At 42.8% G+C, this 17089-nt stretch overlaps 1 protein-coding gene across 1 annotated transcript in view; it reads right to left on the bottom strand.

Moving 5' to 3' along the window:
• Positions 1-15971, bottom strand: part of NEURL1 (neuralized E3 ubiquitin protein ligase 1) — a 375254-nt gene extending 359283 nt beyond the window's left edge. Inside the window, exon 1 of the mRNA XM_044438028.1 lies at positions 15887-15971. Coding sequence (XP_044293963.1) covers positions 15887-15971 — 85 coding nt within the window. The remainder of the gene's footprint in view (positions 1-15886) is intronic.
• Positions 15972-17089: the final 1118 nt, after the last annotated feature.

The raw sequence follows: 17089 nt of genomic DNA, 5'->3' as shown, positions 1-17089 counted from the left end.
TTTCCCCAGAAATGGAAAAAAACCTCATAATCATAATACAATCCTAACCTAACATTTATTTTGATTCTGTTTGCTGTGGTTTTACCTCAGCCTCACTTTACCATACAGGGATGAATTCATCTAGACAGAGAACAAGAAAGACAAGAGAAATGACATCTCATAGTGACATTTCCCTATTTAAAACCACTTGTAACAGTGCAAAGTCATTTCCTATAGTGTTATGGAAGACGGATGAGCCAAACATACACACACACTATGCCTGGTACCAAACAGTAAACAGTGTTCCTTCACCATAACTGTCTTTGCTTTAAATAATGACAATTAAACATTTTACATGGGAGGAGAAACAAAGAGACTTGGTAGACTATAAAATGTAACAGATGCTCTATGCAAAACCATTTCATAGAACTACAGTTCTATGACTGAATGAAATAGTTGTTTTCACACAACGAGACTGGAATTTATGTTCAGATGAAGACGTCTGGGATCAGATGCGAGCTCCTAGCTTGTTAAGACACTGACACTAATATCTGTCCTGGAAGAAAGGTGTGCATGATGAGCAGCTAAGCAAGCAGCTTAGGGTATATCTTCAACTGGAAAGTTATTCAAGGGAAATCAAGCAGAGCTTATGCCTACCAGAGGATGAAAGGTGATCAGGAAGGTTTTGAGATCATGTGTTGACATGTGGAAATTTTATGTCAGTGAAAAAGCACCAAGCATAATATTATAAGACTCCTTTTAATCTGGGTTAAAGGGTGAATTTAAAGGGTGATGCTTAAAGGGACACAGTGCAGAAGGAAATCCAGGTTTGCAACAATCACCACAGCCCACCATGTTTTAAATAAGTAATGGTGGATTGCGGCATGTGCCAGTGGCCATTTTTAAAATTCAAGCTGCAGTGACTGGGTGCCGTGGCTTACCCTGCTATCTGAACATGCAGAAGGTGAGTTGTTGGCATGGCTAGCAAACTGCTCACAAGCTCTCAATACTTGGACTTCAAACTGTGCCAATTCTGCACCCACTCTTTTCAAGAATAGCTCCTGGACAAATAGGATTGACCTGGTTCCTAAGATGCTGTTTTCGAACCCATACATGTCAAACACAAGACAGGATTTCTTAAAAGTAGGAATACTCTTGAGGCCTTTCAACAGAACAGTATTGAGTCTGTTCAAGCAAAGTACTTTTAAATAGGAACATTTTACTGCTTCACCTTTGTATTTTTCCCCTTTTCGCTTCACTTGCACAACAGTGGAGGTGTGCAGTTCCATGAGTGCAGCTATTGTCATAACACAGCAGGTAGTAACTCTCAACATTGCCCCAAAGTGGTTTCAAATAGGCTTTTTCTTCCCTAGGGTTTCTCTGGACAGGTGTCAAAAGACAAGCTGTCAAGGGAAAGCAAAGGAGAAAGTTACATTGCTCATGAAGGGGCGGGGGGGTCAATAGAATTTATGCCCCTTTCACAGCAAGATTCTTGCTTTGCTTTGCTTTGCTAGCACTAGACCAGGGGTCAGCAACCCGTGGCTCCAGAACCACACATGGCTCTTGAATCCCTCTGCTGTGGCTCCGTCACTCAAAACACACGCCAGCACAGCCGCTGATCTGCGACAGGCGCCAATTTACTAAGCTTTTCATGATTTACTGAGCTTTTTCCCCTGGTAGGCCAACCATGGATACATCGAAGAAAAGAAAAGTTTCTGAAGAAAACCAAACGTTTAATGGTACATGGGTAGATTAATTTGCTTTTACTGCTGACAAACTTATGGGGTTTGCTGTTTAATGCATGCAGCCCTTTAGCACTGACTTTGACTCTGCAGGAAGCTGTTCACCTATTCAAAATATATTAAAGGATTCCTACTAGTTTATAATGTACGATTAAAAATAACAGTTTTTAGTGACTGAACAAGAGCTGCAGCTAAATCATAATGAAGATATAGATCTACTTCCTTGTTTTAAAAAGATTCTTATAAAAATTCCAGCAACATTATTACATTAGGAGAGTGATGTTTGTTCAAAATTTCACCAGACTATTATTTACATGTGTTGTCTTGCAGAAACTCTACTGATTGTATGAAAGTATCAATTAGTCCTTTTTTTATTCAGGTTGACAGCTGACCCACCCTCCAGTACATGTGATAAAAGGATTAGGGCACACAGAAGCAAACAGCATTTTTGGTTTGCTTCAGGTGGAAAATTTAAGTTCAGCTTTTTATTTCATGAATATGAGGAGGACTCAAATAGACATTGAGTGTTTTATTTGAAAGTGACCTTCAACCCAGCGTCTTTTTTTTAGAGTTTGAAATGTTTTTGTTGCATGCAGAAATAAAAATTTGTTTTCTCTGTGGCAGTTCATTGATTTCATAACTGCAACACACTATAGTTTTTTATACATAGCATAAAGGTAAAAAAACGATATGCAGTGTTATCTTCATTTTAGATGTCAAAAGGGTTTTGTGGCTCCCGTTGTTTTCTTTTCTGTGGGAAACGGGTCCAAATGCCTCTTTGAGTGTTAAAGGTTGCTGACCCCTGCACTAGACTGTTCTAAGTGTGATTTCATATTTCCAGTTGCTCCCAAGATTCTAGGTGCTCTCCCAGCCCTCACTTCTCCTTCCCTTTATTAGCCCTTTACCCTGATCCAACGATAGCAGCAATTCTGTTCTGAGCTCAGATGAGAATTGTATTTGGTATCATAATTTTTAGAGTCAGAGTATTTACAATTCTGCTAAAGTCTGCTAGCTCTGTGAGCTAATAAACAAATTATATAATTCAAGCAATAGCTTATGTGATGATAATACAGGACCTGTCTACTCTACATTCAAGTCTCTCTAGGTTGTGAGTGATGGAAGAATATTGTACATGCTGGAAACACAGTCCCTGGGAGAATTAATTCTCTCTAGCTTTTTGCTTTCTGTACTAACAAATGCAGCCGTTCCTGTGTTGGGTTCAGTTAACAGCAGCATTAATCTTTTCCTGCATAACCTTTGACCAGATCGACTATTACCTCCTACAGGATTTTTTATGGAGGAAGAAGAAGAAAAGGGGAACAAAAAAGTAAATAAAAGCATGGCAATTAGCTCTTAGATTAGCTAACAAACTAAAGAGCAGAACATGCAAGACTGAGAAAAATAGGGAAGGTCATGTGAACTTAGGGAGGCTTTTTGTTGTGGGTAGTGGTGTTAACACTACAAATTGGATGACTAAATTGCAAACAAATCAGCAGCCCAAGAGTTGAAATAAAATATAGAGAGGTAGAAACCAGAAAGACAGTAGGCCATGAGAGGCAGATGAGTACTAAAGAAAAATAAATTGTATGTCAGACATTAATACTCCCTTAACTGGTGTTTGCTATTTATGGAAACTGTCATAATGGGAAATGGGAGAGTTCAAGTAAAATACAGAAACTGGGTGCACACAACACGATAAGCCCCAGTGGCTTGTGAGCTATGCTTGTTTCAGAGTGGCTTTTTGTGGCATCTGAGAAACTACTCTGGCTTTGTAAAGGGTAGCAGAGAAAGTTTCTGCTCCTATTCCATGTCCTCTGGAGTGTGCAAGAGCAGTAACAGGTATCACAAATCTAACTGCCACTTCCCAGTGCATCCAAAATGCAATGCAGCATGACATGAATCGGGGTGGCCACTTGCAGCCTTCAAGATACTTTGGTCTGCAGCTCCCATCCTGCCTCACCGTTGGCTATACTGCCTAGGATTGACCAGTTACCTTGCCCCATCGTAAGTGAAAATTCTTCATCCTGCCCCTGAATAGAGCTTGGCAGAAAGTGATCAGCCTCTAACTTCACACTGATATTTCTAAGTGCTTCCAAAACAGCAGGATATGACTGAATAAGCACCCCATGTCACCCCCTGAATTTGCTTCTTCTGACTGCCAGCAATGCTTAAGATGAAGTGTGAGAAATACCTTCTCCCCACAATCTTCTTGGCATTTGAAGAAAGCAGTGATTCACTCAAAACATGTCCGGCTTTGGAGGAAGTCAGAAATGGCGATGGAGATTCTTGCTTTTTCTGGCAGTCTGCCACAAGCTATATATAGGACAGTGTAGTTCTGCCGTTTGCACATCAGCTGTTCAGCACCTCTTTTGAAAAACTAATTCGAATGAACACAGGTGAAGGAATTCGTGCAGGTGCATTACACAGTTCAAGCATACCTGTTGCAGCTCCCATGGATGAATACAGGAACAAGACTTTGGGCTTTACTCCCAGGGGGAAAAATCAACTCACAACAGCCTTAAGTGTAAGAGGAGCACAAGTCACAAAGACTGACAGGAAGGAGAGCAAATTCTGGGAACATATATGCATCTCTGACACATGGAACATGGTCCTTCCAGGGCCAATCTTACCTTTAGGGAGTGAGATGTGACCACCCCATGCAGCTGATTTTGGATTTCATAAAAAAACTTTTAGTTGATTCATTGTATTTTTAATGCCAGGTAGGGGAAAATGCATTTGTGATACCTTCTTCCTCAAGTGCCAAAAGAACTTGGCTTGCTGTCTCTACATGGTTGTTCACTTGCATGTAGAGACAGCACTGGGTGAGAGAGAAGGACCAGGGTGAGAAAAGAGCAAATTATCTGCACTGGCCCAGTCTTTTGGCTACACTTGGTCAGGGCCTATTTCTATCACCATTTCATGGGTGGCAGTCATGGCAAACATGCCAGCTCCCAGAAGCTTTGGCATGTGCCAGATCTGTCATGTGTATGTAGCAGCATGTGCTTGTGGATTCTGCTTTCAACATGCTGCACTGCAACCAATCCTAAATAACAGTGTTTTCCAAAAGATGAATCCAGCACTAAAAGAACCGGCTCTGCACAGGCTGAAAGGCTAAAAGATAGTGGGCCTTTTTCTTGGCTGCCAAAACACTAAAATAATGGGTCCTAGTCTTCAGATTGGGTTCAGTTCCCCTTGATCATTCCCATTCCTCAGCCTGCCTCATACATATGGAAGGCAACCTACCCCTCACTGAAATATAAGGCACATTCTGTTCTGCACTCAAAATATTCCACTGTGTTTAAAACAGTCATCCAGTTCCTCACAGTTTGTCACATTCACTATATGCATAGGCCTGAAATTTTCCCACAGGCAGAAATTCCCTTTTGATGTGATGAATACCTATGTTCCAGGCTGTGGGAATTTGCTTTCCTTCTATCAACAGTTGTTTTTAATTGCTTTTTAGCATATACAATGCAAGATTAGCCTAGCAATCTACACTATCAGCAGCACTTCAGCAAAGGACTTTCTCATTACCTGCTCCTGCTCCTAGTTGGAAATGCTGAAGACCGAACATGGAACCTTCTGCATGCAATGCATGTGCCCTCCCACTGAGCAAGACACCCTGAGTGGAGCAAAGGAGATTGGACGCTGTGCACTTGCCCTCCCTCCTCACGGTCCTTTCTCTGTGAACCAGACTTGAACTGGGGAGTCCATCAATAGAGGAGAGCAAAGAGAGGACAGTCCTCTGTTAAAATAATAACAGAACTCTTATGTATCCTATGCTACTGAGAGAGAGAGAGAGAGAGAGCAGATATACCATGACAAGGAGAAGTGGAAGCAGCCTCTTTCTACTTGGGTTCAGTACCAGGGATAGCAGCTTTACGGTTTGACTGAAGCACAGAATGGATACACTGCCCCACTGACATTGGTGCCCCAGTCAGTGTTGTCTCCAGCAGCTGTGGTGAACCCTCAGACACAGCATTGGCCGGATGCCTCTCAGGGATGCTGCCTCTGAACCTGGCTGCCCATGCTTAGTGCCTGGCATGTTCTAGGACAGGGATGGGCAGAGGGGAGATCTCCAGATGTTTTCTCGGTCTCCCAGAAGCCCCTACCCACATAGCCAGTGGTCAAGCATGTTGGGAGTTGAACCCCAAGGCAAACTTCTGCTCAGGCTTGTTTTAGGATACTGAGAATTCAGAATAACATATTTGCACTTAATGCCTATTGAAACCAGTGGGACTCAACTAAAGTCATTATCGACTTGCCCCATTGATCTACCTAAATCCAACTAACTTTGTTTGCATCCAAGCTATAATAACTGTTTGTACACCCCAAACACTTACTCTGCAATGTGCAGTTATGGGTGAGGTTCTTCAGAAGTCAGGCTTCTATAGAAATATGTATATACTTCTATTTTAGAAGTATATACTGCCTCGCGACAGTGACACATGCACTGGTGACTTCCCGTCTTGACTTCTGTAATGCGCTCTACGTGGGGCTACCCTTGAAGATGGTCCGGATACTTCAATTGGTTCAAAATAGATCTGCCAGGCTGCTGACGGGGACTGGGCATTGTGTTCACATGACTCCAGTTCTCCGTCAGCTTCACTGGCTTCCCATTGAAGTCCGGGCCCAATTCAAGGTGTTGGTGATGACCTATAAAGCCCTAAACGGCTTGGGTCCTGGTTACCTGAAGGAGCGCTTGCATCCATATATGCCCAGCCGCCCCTTGAGATCAGCGGGGGAGGCCCTTCTCCGGGAACCCTCCGTGAAAGAAATTAGGAGGGTGGGTACTCGGAGGAGGGCTTTCTCTGCAGTGGCGCCTAAGTTATGGAACGCGCTCCCCAGAGAGGTCCGCCTGGCGCTGTCGTTATTTGCTTTTCGGCGCCAGGCGAAGACCTTTTTATTCAAGCGGTATTTTAACTGTTAATATTATTGGATTTTATCTGGCCAGGGCGGCTTATTTTATATTGTATTTTTGTATTTTAATTTAATATTTATATTTTGATTTATATTATAATTATTTTAGCTTAAGTGTTGTAAGCCGCCCCGAGGCTTCGGCGAATGGGGCGGCATAAAAATGTTTTAATAAATAAATAAATAAATATTTTAATACATAAAATTTGAAAAGCTGGGCAAGGAGTGGCCCACAGTTCAGATCTAGCTCACATCATCTCCAGTTCTAACCCACTAAGTCCACCTTCATACTTCCAACACTGCAATTATGTTTGTTTAAAAGAATTTAAAAGATTCCCATTGGAGCTAATGCAGGTTTTTTCTCATGCAGGGGAAGGATTTTCATTGAGCTCCCCGGCAGGGGTAGGGGGAGACTGAAACGTACCCTATCTGCATTCTATAAGAAAATCACCCATTCCCAGTTAATTAGGCTTGGAAAAAGCCTCCCACATTGGGAAAAACCTCCCATATTGGAAAAAGCCTCCTACATATTATGATGTGGAAGGGCACATGCATCTTGCAGGTATCTATGTAAAATGCATGTATGGATGTATATGAACATGTATAAATGTATTTTTTACATATATAACTGTACCCACTTTCCGATTTGGCCTTGCCCATCTTTTTCTTTGCTATTGACCACTTTTTTTTTTTTTTTTTGGTGACCCCTGGAAGGTTAGCCACAAGGTATGGAGAAATGTTTCCCCATCTGTGGAACAGACAATTCCCAAAGAGACAGAAAACCATCACACCATGTTGATTGTAATATTTACACAGCTACAGTCCGATCCATGTTGTTACCAGCATTTTCATCCACTTTTTCCCAATTAGTCTGATCAACCTAGAAAAATGTACCTGCAAGCAGAATTTTCATATCCATCAACAACTTTCAATTGAACACAAGACTGACATCAGCATGATTATTATCTTTAACACTCACCATATTAAAGACTTTCAAAAACATATCAGAAAAGTGAACCCTCTGTTCTATAATGTGCAGCTATCTGTATCATATGCCGATGTATTCTGAGTCCATAACAGTACCAGTATTCAGATTTGCGAGGGTTTTACTTTGTTAACAGTTTTGAAAACAAAATAAAATCACTGTTTAAAAAAGGAATTAAATAACAGAATTGGAAACTCAGGGGTATATCACTTCTTTGTATTTGGAGATACTTATAATTGATTTTTTTTAAAACAGCACCTTTTAAAAACAAGCGCATCTGGATGATTTTTAGATATATATAGGAGCTCCTGAAGAATAACAAATGTTGGCTGTAAATAATTCAGGAAAGCCTTCGACAAGTGCACAGATGAAATGAGCTAAGTTCTCCATGTGAATTGCTGACCATGCGGGGCCCTGTTATTGCTTTCTCCCTGCTCCACCTCCCTTTTTTAAGTGTGGGAGTGCTCTCACTTTAACTGTCCTACCCAGTAGATTCAGATCAGGTATCAACCTGCTTATAACTATTCTTTGCAAATTATTTGACAACAAATATGCTGATATTCAGCCCTGGATCAGAAAGGCAAAAGAAGAAAGGTTGCATGCATTCAGGGTAGAATCAAACTGCCTCTTAAAATCAGGGAAATTTTATGAAAAACAATGGTGACCTACAGAGTGCTAAAAGGCTCAAATTTATATTGCAAACAACCTAAATTTGAACCTTTGGGCACTCAAATGTCATTTAAAATTGTTATTATATTTTGCTGCCTGCAAGGTTGCGTAGGGTGGGGGCCGCTTGCAGCCCTCAAGGCAGTACAGGCTACTGGACCCCTGTTTGCTTAGGGGGCTGGGGGCAAGGCTACAAGAACAGGGCCTATTTAGCTTAGGAAAAAAGTGAGTAACTGTTGAGATAATAGAGGTATACAAAATGATGGATAGTGTGAATACAGTGGATAGGGAGATACTTTTCTCCCTCTTCCTTAATCCTAGAGCCCAGGATCATCCCATGAAACTGAATGGTACAGAACAAATAAAGGGAAGTATTCTTCACACACTGCATAAACTAAAGTATGGGATTTGCTTCCATAAAATATAGTGGGGCCACTAATTTGGACAGCCGTAAAAGGAAATTGGATAAATTCATGGATAAGTCTACTAATGACATCTAGTCCTGATGGCTATATGCATCTTCTGGTATCAAGGACAGAATGCCTATGGGTGCCACCTGCTGGGGAATTTGGGCTAGAGGGTGCTGCTGCATACATTTCCTACTTACCGCTTTCCTGTAGGAAGCTGGTTAGCCACTATGTGAAGAGCATACTGGGCAGATGAACCCATGCTCTGATCCAGCAGATTTTTTGTATGTTCCTGTGTTCTTAATGGGCGCAATGGGTGGTTTGGGCTGCAAGCCAGGGGTTTCATCCGGAGTGCTAGATTCTGTTTGGGAGATCTCGAAGGGGAAGGGGGCAGCATTCAAGCGGTAGGAGCAGCTCAAATCAAAAGGACAAGACCAAATATGAAAAATACTAGCATGACTAAATCTTAGGAAAGACATTACAACATTTAGAAGGATATCTGCAAAAGCCAAGAAAATATTAATTATTGGAAGGTAGGAGACTGGAAGTCTTCTGGGGAATCTGGAAGCACCAAACTGACACCTCAGGAGAGTGATATTTGGCCTCCAACTCTAAGAATCTACATCCTTGCTGAAATTCCATGCACACTTATATGGAGCTAAGTCCCCCTCAACAGCACTGGATATTCCTCCAAGTCAATAGGCATAGGGTAGCACTCTCAGTGTTCTAGGGGAAGTCAACAGCCGATGAATTTTCAGGTTAGAAGCTTTGGTAGTGGGAGGGGAATCCCTAAGCTCCCAAGAGATGCTTGTGAAGTACATGGGGTCTCACTTGTTTTAAGCTACCCCTAACTTGCTAGACCAGCATGTGCATTTTGCCTGAGATGCACCAGAGGTCTTGCTTGTGCCTCTTGTTGGGACCCCTTCAGTGAGCAAGCTTTCCCTTCAGACTTTCAAAGATGAGAGATGGCTGGACTTTAGCTACACCAGCGATCACTTTGTTTGGTAGTTAGTGCCAAGCATGCAAGAGACTGGCAGGGATATCCCTGTTCCCTGTGATTATGCTGGCCATGTTTCCACCTATCACACAAAAGCCCCTCACCCAGCAAACCCAGTCCCTGCTATACTATTGGAGAAATAGTGTGGTTATATAATTCCCATTCTTTAAAACTTTCAGAGCAAACTAGCAAGCTAGGAACAGATTGGAAATGGTGACCATATGTCTTTCCAGAGCACCCCATGTGCCCAAGGGACAGTGAGCCACTCAATATTGTTCTATTTTAAATATTAAGATAGGACAACTACTCTGCATACTTCAGGCTATTGTCAAATAAATTGATGGAATTCCTAAATTTGGCTAATTTACTTGGCAATTTTTACTGTCAGACAAAGAAGAGGAAAATGCTTATGAAAAATGTGGTTGAGAGACTATTCTTATATTGAAAGACCCTTAAGAATTAAGGTCCTTACAAATTCACTCTTGCACCTCAAATCACAGAAATAAAAAGATGAGATTCCCACCTGAAGTACTGCATTATGTACACAGTAAAGATGTTGGACAGTGTAGTGTATAACAGTGTTTCTTCACAGCTTAAGTTCCATGTGTCTACAGTTTGTCTTGGCCTTTATCCCCAGTTGTCTTCCTTTTCAGTTTGAGAAAAACAACACCAAAGATGGACTCAGTGCACTTTCGGTGGATGTTGATGACAAAATTTAAGCTAATGACAGCTCCAGAGTAACTGGTATATACAGGAAATTAAAATACTCAGGAGTGGACAACTTGCATCTCTCTACATGCCTTGACTGCAGCTCCCATCCTGCCTAGCCAGCATAGCTAGGTGAGGGTTGATGGAATTGTAAACCAAAACATCTGGATGACCACAAGTTGCCCATACTAGTCTACTCTTATACTAGTGCTTACTCTGTCAGGAAGGCCACTTAACCACAGACTATAAATCAGTGAATAAGTAGTAGAGAACTCAAAATCCAAAGACACTAACCACTCAAGCAATTGAGCTGAGAAACATCAACAATATTAAAAAGCTACAATAGCTTTCACAAATTAAATCACAGGACCTGTTTAGGTGACATAATGTTCCAATGCAATACTAAAACTACTTAAATGCCCTGTCATAGAGGGGAGTTTTAACCTGGCACCAAAAACATAGTAGAGCTGACACCAGGCAGGCCTCAGTGGGGAGCTTGTTCCATAACTTGGGGGCTGCCACTGAAAAGTCCCTTCTCCTTGTTGCCTTCTCCTTGTTGCCACCCTCTAGGTGGCAATTGCAGGCACACCCCAGATCTAGATCATGGGCATACTGTTGTTGGAAAAGGAATGCCATCAAGTATTGTGGTCCCAGGTCATGAAGGGCTTTGTGGATTATGACCTTGAATTGGGCTTGGAAACATTTAGACAGCAGTGTAAGGAAGCCTAATCCGGGATCCCAATTATTAGTCTGACTATTGCATTTTGCACAAGCCGGGCATTTGAATTGTCTTTAGCAGCAACCCCACATGGAGTACATTACACTAATACAGTTTAGAGATTACCAGAGCATGGACTACCAAAACCAGGCTATCCTTGTCCGGCTAGCAGCATAGCTGGGGCACTAGCCAAAACTGGAAGAAGCCACTATGTGCCACTGAGACGACCTGAGACTCATGTGACAAAAATGGATCAAGGTGGATTCATAGTATATCAATAATCCATACCCTAAATATAGAGCCACTGTAAGGGCTGCATAATGAAACATTGAACTCACACAACTTTGAACCACAACTTTTAACTAAATAAAATCGCAAGGAAAGAGGGGAACAAAATGGATGTAAGATGGCAGAAACTTGCTTCTGATGAATGGTTGTAGGATGCCCCAAAGTTCCTTACTGGGGAGTGCTGCCCTGCACTCTCCAGCCAATTTTCAGTAGGAGAGCTTCTCCGTACCCCATGCAAATGAATGGAGAAATTTGTGATATAGTGGGGAGGGAGGGCAAAGGGGAAAAGAAAGAGGGAAGCCAGAGAGAAACATGAGCACACAGGGTGCACATTCATTCATTTATTTATTTATGTATGTAAAACTTTTGCATACCGTCCACTACCAAATAGTCTCAGGATGGTCTTATATTCACGTATACACACAAACTCTGAAAAGGGGAGTAACCCTGCTAGGCAGCCAATTTGTAGCAGAATCCAGGCATATTTTAAAGATTGTGGGCTCCTGATAAAAGCTCTTGTTTCTGAATGGTGGATCTGGCTATAAACATTAATTCTCTGAAGTCTTCATGGGACCAGGAAAGCCAAAAAAAAGGCATCCACACATCTCCACTTTCAGCATCAGAAGTCAAAGAGCCCCTATATGGACAGTCTTGGAAACCAGCCAAATTTATACCCCCCATCAACTCTGTTCCTCCCAAGAAGGAAGGTCTTAGGCCAGGATCATGAAATCACATTACACCTTCAGGTGTCCTGAGTACCTCTACAGTTCAACATACTCGTAACTGCAGTGACAAACCTCCATCCTTCTTCTGAGGTCTAAACTGGTACTTTAGAGAACTTGTCTCAGCCTCCTTGAGTATAAATAGGCTCAGGAGAAGTTGACCCATATAGATGACCAAACTGCCTTGGGCTGAAAAGTGAGCAAATGATTTTACCATGTGGCAGGGGCAGTTGTGTGGTGGAATGCATGTAAAATCTGGTATGAGCTCTCATACTTACTATCAACCATGTCATGTATGCTGTTATCAAATACATCTCCCACAGAAGAGGACTAGATCAGGGTCAAGATGAGGCAGAGTTGAAGGCAGTCTTTCATACACAAAACAGATCTCAGTGCTGCTCCAGCAGCCCTAGTCTACAAGTTTTTCTAGAGGTTAGGCAGCACACCATAACACATTCAACATTCATAACTCATTCATTGCTGTTATAGGGCTTTCTGACTGATTGCCTTACTACTTGCCTAAGGAATTTGTCATTTTCCAGATATTGCTGGGCCACAATTCCCATCATCCTTCACTATTGCCTATGCTGACTATGACAGGAGCTGTAGTCCAGCAACATCAGGAGGACCGGTTTCCCCATCCTCAGCTTAGGGCTTAGTAGGCAAATTCTCCCTGATCATCCGAAGATCCCTGATCAAGACATGATATTCATGTGTCATGACTACTGTTAAGAAAAAACCTAACAATCTGGAGAACAACATTCTACAAAGAGAGGTTCAAACATACACATCTCTCTGAAAGATTTAATGTGCAAAGGGTAACTTTTCTGCATACCTATTTAGTATTTCCTAAAACTCATCCAGCCACCAAATGACATTCATGATCACTTCACCAGAACAATTCACTCCCAATTTTCAGAGGATTTGCCTGCACTAAAACCTGTGGCTGTGGTTTTCTCTGGCTGCTTTTGAAGCTTTTAGTTGTATAGGAACAGCAAGGAATGAAAAAAGTTTCCATTGGGAGAGATGGCACTATCTTTCCATCTGGAAGGTTGTAAGAACTATGGGGGTCTACATCTCTTGGCCACCACACACAGTTTTTACAGGCATGGAATTTTTTGGGCATTCATAAGGCTAAACAAAGAATGATCCTTGCTACCCAGTTATGATGAGGTCATCTGGAGAGGAACAAGAAGGCCTTCTTTTAAGAATAACACAGCTCCAGCTGTTGCCAAAACTAAGAGGACTTCTGCATCCTTCCCAATTGGAAAGACTGTTGGCAAAGTGAAATGCATCTTCAATTAGAATATATGTCCCAAAATGTAACAAAATGGTGTGACATTCATACTTTTGTACTGCTGTGCCTCCAAAGCATTTTACAGGAACCTGTCAAATCTAATCAAGCTTGTTTATTCTGCATGTAAATGTAGGACCTGAGGCAATCTTCTTTCAAAAAAGACAGAAGAAGCACATATTGTCCCTGGCAGTTACTTGGCAGGGTGAGTTGGTTTTTTGTTGTAGTTGTAGTTGTTTTAATACAACAAAATGCTAAACTTACTTAACCCTTCATTTCAATCATTATAGCATTTAAGCCACTCAAGAACCATTTTGCCTGGTTTGTCGGCTTGTTTGTTTCCACAGCAAGAGAGACAGCACAGCAACCAAGCCCAGTTAAAATGGGGTAGGACAGGAATCCAAAATTCAAGCATGCTCTATGAGAGTAAATGAAATCAGGTGACCCTAAACTGCATCTCAGTTTAAGCTTACAATGAGAAATTATTAAGATGTGTCTATCCTGCCTACGGACTGCAAATTTTGCTTAAGTTTGCACCAGTAAAATTTCCAGCTGACAGACTCGTTCTTAAGATAAATCCTTCCTGGCAGTTTACAACTGAATACCAACTACTGCAGCATCGTCTGTGCTTTCACATTTGTGTTGATAGGGAATGATGGGCTTTCTTGGTAGAGTTCAGCTGCCCCGTTCTTACATGTCTAATTTTAAACACAGCAATTGTCTGCCCTGAATTTTGGTCTGACTCAGTCCATGTCTTGACTATCAACTGCAGAACTAAACAAAAACTACTGCTAATATCATAAGAACATGCAAAACAATCATCACAAAACTGAGAAGAAAACCCAGTTTTCATATTATATAAGTATTATTATATTATTTACATGAAAAGGCCTACAGCTCCCAGCATGCCCCAAACAGCATAGCATTTTTTTCTGTCTAAACTCACACAGGATTGTGTTTTAAATTTCACAGTAAAAATCTGTGAACTTTTGTCCTTCTAAAGTGTTTTTCATGAAACAATTGCAATAAATGTTATGGTAGGCACAGATGAAGCAGCACACCTGAAAAAGATTTGAAACAGCAACAAAATCATGGCTAGTGGAACATCACACCTATTTAGCTATCTTTTCACAAGCCTTGGCCACATTCTTGTAGCACTGAATTTATCAATGAACACTGTAATGCAATGAAATGTATACTATATGGTACTAATTCAAGAAAAAAGAATGGAATGCTTTTTTTTATTATTATTAGCCGAGAATGCACTGGGGGGTGTTATTTATTGTATAATTTAGTACTTATTTATTTTATTACTTCTGTATTTATTTATGTGTTGTGACCTGCCCTGAGGCTTTGTTGCGATGGGGCGGCATAGAAATGTTTTAAATAAATAAATAAAATAAGAGACTGAGTATTGCTGTGATCCAGAAACCAGTTATCCAAGAATGCTTGTTTTGAAGTCACTTTAGCACCATTCATTCCATGGAACCAATACACTCTGGCTTAACTGCTTTGAGGACAGGGCAGCAAATTCAAAGGAGAGCAGCAGGCCAAAGTGAACACAGATGATTTGATCCTCATCTATTGCAAGCAAATCTACTGCTGACTATACATGTTGGTAGCCCAAAATGAAAGATTTTAAAACATGAGAAAGAGAAGCTCCAGGGGGATTATCATAGTAATCGGATCTGCACTACAACCACAAAAATCAGTATACTACTGATACGCATAAAATCTGTCATTTCCTAAACCCGATCCACCTACTCCAAAAGCTGACATATCTGGGGTAACCAAGACAACAGCTGCTGCTGCATACTCATTCAGAAGTAAAATACTGGAAGCTACTTATATTGCCTAGCATCTTAAAGCCAATCTTCTCTCTGCCTCCTCTTTTCTTTTAAACCCTTCTTAGTTTGGATTCCAAACCCTTATTTTCCATAACTAAAAACAGGAGCTGGGATGTAAACCCATCTATCATCTTGATCCTCACCACATTTATTTGGGAGTAAAACCCATGGATTTCAGGGACATGTACTTCTAAGTACACAGTTGCAACATAAATAAGCATGCAATTTCAACCTGTGTCTTATTTCATCAGAAAAATCAGAGGCTCCCTCTATTTGTCTGTGAGCTGGAGTGTGTGCCTTGGATTACAAAGGGTGCAACTAGTCCTCATTGTACAAAATGATTCTCATTCGTGCCTTTCAAAATCACTGGTTACAGAAGGTAGGATATCTCCAGGTTGCTTTAGCTGCCCGGGTTCCATTACAGAGCTTAATGCCCGAGGTCGGGGGGGGGGGGGCAATACTAATCAGGTAAGAGCTGAGAACACACCTATGACTGAGGAGAACCACCACAAAGGCCCAAACTTTAAAGAGAGAAGCGGGGCTTTACTTCGTGTTCCACATTATCACTATCAAAACAAGTAATGCAGAAACAGGCAGGGCTGCTACCACCTCTTACCTTTGAGATGCTGATGATGGACCCTGTGGAACCGGTTAGGATTGCCCCTGGGCAGTGCTGGGATGCTGGAGAAGTTGTTCCCCATGGCATCAAAAGGCAGCCAACAGCTGGAAGGTGAGAACAGCTGGAGGGCTCTGTGGGTTCCTGCCGCTGGCCAGGGCGGGGTGGGGAAGGGAGGGGAGTGAGGGGCTGGGCTCTCCCCTCCCTCTCCTGGTCCTTCCTCCTCTTCCTTCTCGCTGTCACTTTGGCTCCAGAAGCCCGCTTTGTCTGCTTTTCCTCATAGACGGTGCCTTGACTTGGGGTTGGTCCACATCGCCCAAGCTGAGGTGAGAGATGGAGGAGAAGCGGCTGCCTCCTGAGCGAAGCGTAGGAGAGATTGGCTCTTCTCCGTCAGGGAATTCAGGTTGATTCCCCTGGTAATCCTCCTTCCGAGCCCTGCTTCTCCCTTTGTGTCGTTCTCATCCTCCACCCCACCTCTCCCTCTGCTGCTGCTCCTGTCCGCCTTACTCCATAGACTTTACCTTGCCTAGGCAGTGCAAGAGGACAGATGACATCGGGCTGCTGCCGCTGCACCCACGCGCGCCCCCGCCCTGGCTCAGCCGCAGCTGCTGAAACATGGTGCCCCCCCCCCGCACACCGATCCTTCGGCTCCCACCCACCCCACCCCCACCCCACCCCCACTTCTTCCCTATCTGGGGGCTGCGGCGGACTGGCTCCCCTTTAGGATCTGGTTGCTATGGTGACAGCTGCCTCCTCCGACGAGCCACTTAAGGGACCCGATGCGTCACGTGGGCAGCCAGATGTGCCACCTCTGGAGGGGCGGGGCAAATGGGCGTATCGGTGTACGCCCCCCACCCCTCACTTTTCTGAGCTCAAGGATTGCTGGGCCCAACAGGTAGCGTCCGAGGGAGGGGGAGGCGCGTGGCTGAAGATTTCGGGGGTGCCGCCAGTTTCTCCTGAGCTTTTCGGAGTAAAAAGAGTAGCAATTGAAGACTCGTCTCGGAGGAGACAGAGGGCAAGCGATGGGGAGTACGGGCGGGCCCAGGCCTCGGGCGTGCAGTTGAGTGCAGAAGTGGGGTGTGTGGGTGAATGATGGGGGGCAAAGGAACAGGGGAAAGGGTCCTCGGTGTACGTGCAGCGATCAGCTTCTGGGTTAAGAATGAGGCGAGGTGTGCGCGCTACTCAGCCAAGGAAAAGCGCGCG

This window comes from Varanus komodoensis, unplaced genomic scaffold, assembly GCF_004798865.1.
Source record: "Varanus komodoensis strain SLA01 unplaced genomic scaffold, ASM479886v1 scaffold1, whole genome shotgun sequence".
NCBI lineage: Eukaryota > Metazoa > Chordata > Lepidosauria > Squamata > Varanidae > Varanus > Varanus komodoensis.
Note: the sequence above shows the minus strand (reverse complement) of the source record. Positions and strands in the feature narration are given on the sequence as shown.